The sequence below is a fragment of the Mus caroli genome, chromosome 10 (genome assembly GCF_900094665.2).
Source record: "Mus caroli chromosome 10, CAROLI_EIJ_v1.1, whole genome shotgun sequence".
In the NCBI taxonomy this organism is placed as follows: Eukaryota; Metazoa; Chordata; class Mammalia; order Rodentia; family Muridae; genus Mus; species Mus caroli.
In genome coordinates this window covers 55,670,429-55,673,746 of record NC_034579.1, presented here as the reverse complement: position 1 = coordinate 55,673,746, position 3,318 = coordinate 55,670,429, and the positions used below count along the sequence as shown (strand labels likewise).

At 48.5% G+C, this 3,318-nt stretch overlaps 1 protein-coding gene across 3 annotated transcripts in view; it reads right to left on the bottom strand.

The window, feature by feature from the left end:
- Tbata (thymus, brain and testes associated) overlaps nt 1-3,318 on the bottom strand; it is a 27,284-nt gene that overhangs the window by 6,794 nt on the left and 17,172 nt on the right. For 2 of the 3 annotated variants that reach the window (XM_021174303.1, XM_021174302.1), the window contains exons 4-5: nt 2,766-2,924; nt 1,878-1,957 (exon numbers count right to left, since the gene is read on the bottom strand). In XM_021174303.1, coding sequence (XP_021029962.1) covers nt 1,878-1,957; nt 2,766-2,924 — 239 coding nt within the window. Of the gene's footprint in view, nt 1-1,877; nt 1,958-2,765; nt 3,027-3,318 lie in introns of all 3 variants that reach the window. The other variant, XM_021174301.1, reaches the window with a different exon arrangement.

The following is a 3,318-nucleotide window of genomic DNA, read 5'->3' as shown; positions in this document are numbered from 1 at the left end:
GTGTGTGTGTGTGTGTGTGTGTGTGTGTGTTTAGGGTGGTGTTTCTCTACATGTATGGATGTGCACCACATGTGTGCAGTGTCTTTTGTTTATCCCCTGGAACTGGAATCATGAATGCTTGTGAGCCATCATGTGGATGCTTGGAACTGAACCTGGGTCCTCTGTAAGTGCTCTTAGCCCCTGAGCCATCTCTCCAGCCCTCCAACCTGAGGGGCTTTTAAAAAAAAGGGGGGGTGTCGAAGATTGAACTTGGGTCCTCATAATTATGAGTGTATATTTTATTTTATTTTGTTTTATTTTACTTTATTTTGAGACAGGGTCTCTCCACATAGGCCTGGCTGTGTTAGAACTCACTGTGTAGACCAGGCTGTCCTCAAACTCACAAACTCAGATTTTCTTGCCTCTGCCCTCCAAGGGATACATGCATGCTCCACTCTGCCTATAAGTTTAGTGATGTACATATATATTTTGGCAAGTGCTTTCTGAATGAGCTGTGTTCCCAGCCCTTGGCATTCTTTGTCTGCCCCAGGAAGCCTCTGGGTGCAAGACAGGCATAGAGCTTCCTGCCCTTGAAATTCTAGCTACAGAGTTTACTGTCTCTCACCACCTGTTTTGTTGTTTTGTTTTGTTTTGTTTTGTTTTGTTTTGTTTTGTTTTGTTTTGTTTCGAGACAGGGTTTCTCTGTGTAGTCCTGGCTGTACTGGAACTCACTCTGTAGCCCAGGCTGGCCTTGAACTCAGAAATCTGCCTGCCTCTGCCTCTCTGCCTCTCAAGTGCTGGGATTAAAGATTAAAGGTGTGGGCCTCCACTGCCTGGCTCCGATCCATGTTTTTTTTTTTTTTTTTTCTTTGTTTTGCTTTTATTTGCTTTGAGACAAAGCCTCAGTAAGCAGCACTGTCAGGCCTGGAACTTTACTATGGAAAGCAGGTTAGCCTTAAGCTTGCAGTAATCCTCCTGCCTCTGTCTCCCTGGTGCTGAGCATCGCCATGCCCATTTTCCTCCACACTTTAAAGCAAACAAGACCCCTGGACACTCACCTGCACTACCCTGAGCACCATAATAAGTTAGCTGCAAGCAGGCACAAGAAGCCATGTCCCCACCTCTCTCTACACACATGTTGCCCAAAACGCACTCCATTAAAAAGGGCCAGGTCTGTCCCTTAGCATTTTGTCCTGGAGTAGGACCCTTGAGGTCATCTCTGTTCTGTCTGAAAGCCTCTAGTGACTCTCCACTCCTCGTGAGACTGGATGCTAACCTGTGTGGGAAGTTTAGATCTTCTTGCTCCCTACATTCAAAGTCAATTTCCCCCCCAACCCCTGTCACCTCTGGTCTCTCAATACCCACTTCTACCCTGTATCCAGGCTCTGTTCTCTAAAGATGTCCTGAGATGTGCAGGGTGGACAATGATTGGGGTGGAGGGAAAGTTGTCTCTGCTCAGAAGTCTTCCCCATATAAGCATCCATGCAGGACCCTAGAGCAGCGGTTTTCAACCCACTGGGGAGTCAAATGACCCTTTCACAGGGGTCTCCTAAAGCCATCCTGCATGTCAGATATTTACATTACGATTCATAACAGTGGCGAAATTGCAGTTATGAAGTAGTAATGAAAATAGTTTTATTTCGGGGGCAGGGGTTACTGCAATGTGAGGAACTGTATTCAAGGGTCAAGGCGTTAGACAGGTTGAGAACAGTTGCTTTAGAGGGTGTTTCTGGGGACCATTCTTGGATTTCTCTACTAGGTGTGATTTTGTGTTTCTTTGATTTTCGCTGTCACCTTCGAGGTTATGAGGGTCCTTCCCTCCTGTGCCAGCAGCTGAGCATTGGGGGGACTTAAAAAGGCCTTTTTTTTCTAGGCTCCATTCTTTGTGCAACACCAACCTCATCGGGCTTTGACTCGATTTCCTTAGTGAAGACGGTCACTTGGGAAGCCAGGTCCTTTAGTTTCTTCCTCCAGGTATCTGAGAGGACAGGAAAGATGGGGGTGGGGTGGTGTAGGTGCTGTTTTGTCCTCCCTGTGTCTTCAGGACTGGGATGGAGGGGAAAGGTTCTAGGTGGAAGTGGTCCCTCACTTTGCCATCCTTTCTGTTCTGTAGCGAGAGGGCTTAGAAACTGCCATGGGTCGGGGTTTGCTAATGTTGGCAGTCTTCCGAGTCCTCTCCAGGGGACGCTGGAGGATGCTTAGGCTACTGTGTCTAAATACAAGCAGTTTGATCTGGCTTCTCTTCCCTTTGGGATTCCTGGAGCCAACACAGAGATTCAGGAAAGATGCCACACCTGTTGTTAAGACACTGAGTGACTCCCAAGACAGGTATAGTGTTTGTTCTGCAGGCAGCTCTTCAAACTCCTCTGCTCTGCACTGGCTGCAACCCTGTTCAACAGGCTCTCTACCACACCCTACCCTCCTGGCTCTCCCACACTCTTGGAACAGAAGAGGCCTCCAAAGTCCCTCCAACATCACAGCTGGAGATCCCAATAAACCACTGCCTGAGAGTACCTGTCGCTAAATATTACGTGATACTAAATGTAACTAGATATAAAGTGTCATTCTTGTGTCTAGCTCCACATGACTATGGCCCAAATCAGCTTAACTACTGCTCATCACTGTTCCTTAAATCCAAACAGGTGCACTATTTGAGGGTAACAGGAAATGAGGGAAAAGGGAGGGGGACCCTAGTAGAAGGAAGATGGCCCTTTCCTTCTCTGCCCAACCACACACTTTGGGAAAAGTATGAGCCCCAGATAGAAGGGTGTGGCCAAAGTACTCACCAGAAGTAGAAAGCTGGGGGTTCCGATTGGACTGTGGATCCCCAATGGGGACAGAGATGGTGGGCATCCCCATCAGACAGCGGGATAAGAATGTGGGCTGAGTCAAGGCCGCCAGAGAGAACTCGTCCCTGACCACGCAGACAGGCTTCCCAGCGATATCTGCAGAGGGAGTGAGATCCGTGGGCTGGACCCCAGGAGCTTGAAGGAGCTGGAAAGAGGTGGTGAGGGGCAGGGAGTGCTCCAGGTCCTCTCTTCCTGTAACTAGAAACTCATAGCGTTAGAGCCGACAACTAGACCAGCAACCGCCTTACTCATGGGTTTAAGGACAGGAAGGGCCCGCTCAGGGTCACCGGTGAGTTTGGCACACAGAGGCAAGACAGTCAAGCCTTCATGGGACCTCCTTCTGAGGTCCTTCTGGCTTTCTGTGACAGGTCAGTGAGTTGTAGGTAGCTTACAGCGAAGACAGAGGGGCTGGGAAGACAATTGGTAAGTGCTTGCCTTGAAAGCAAGAGAACTTTTGTCCAATGGTTAGACCCATGACTTTTTTTTTTTT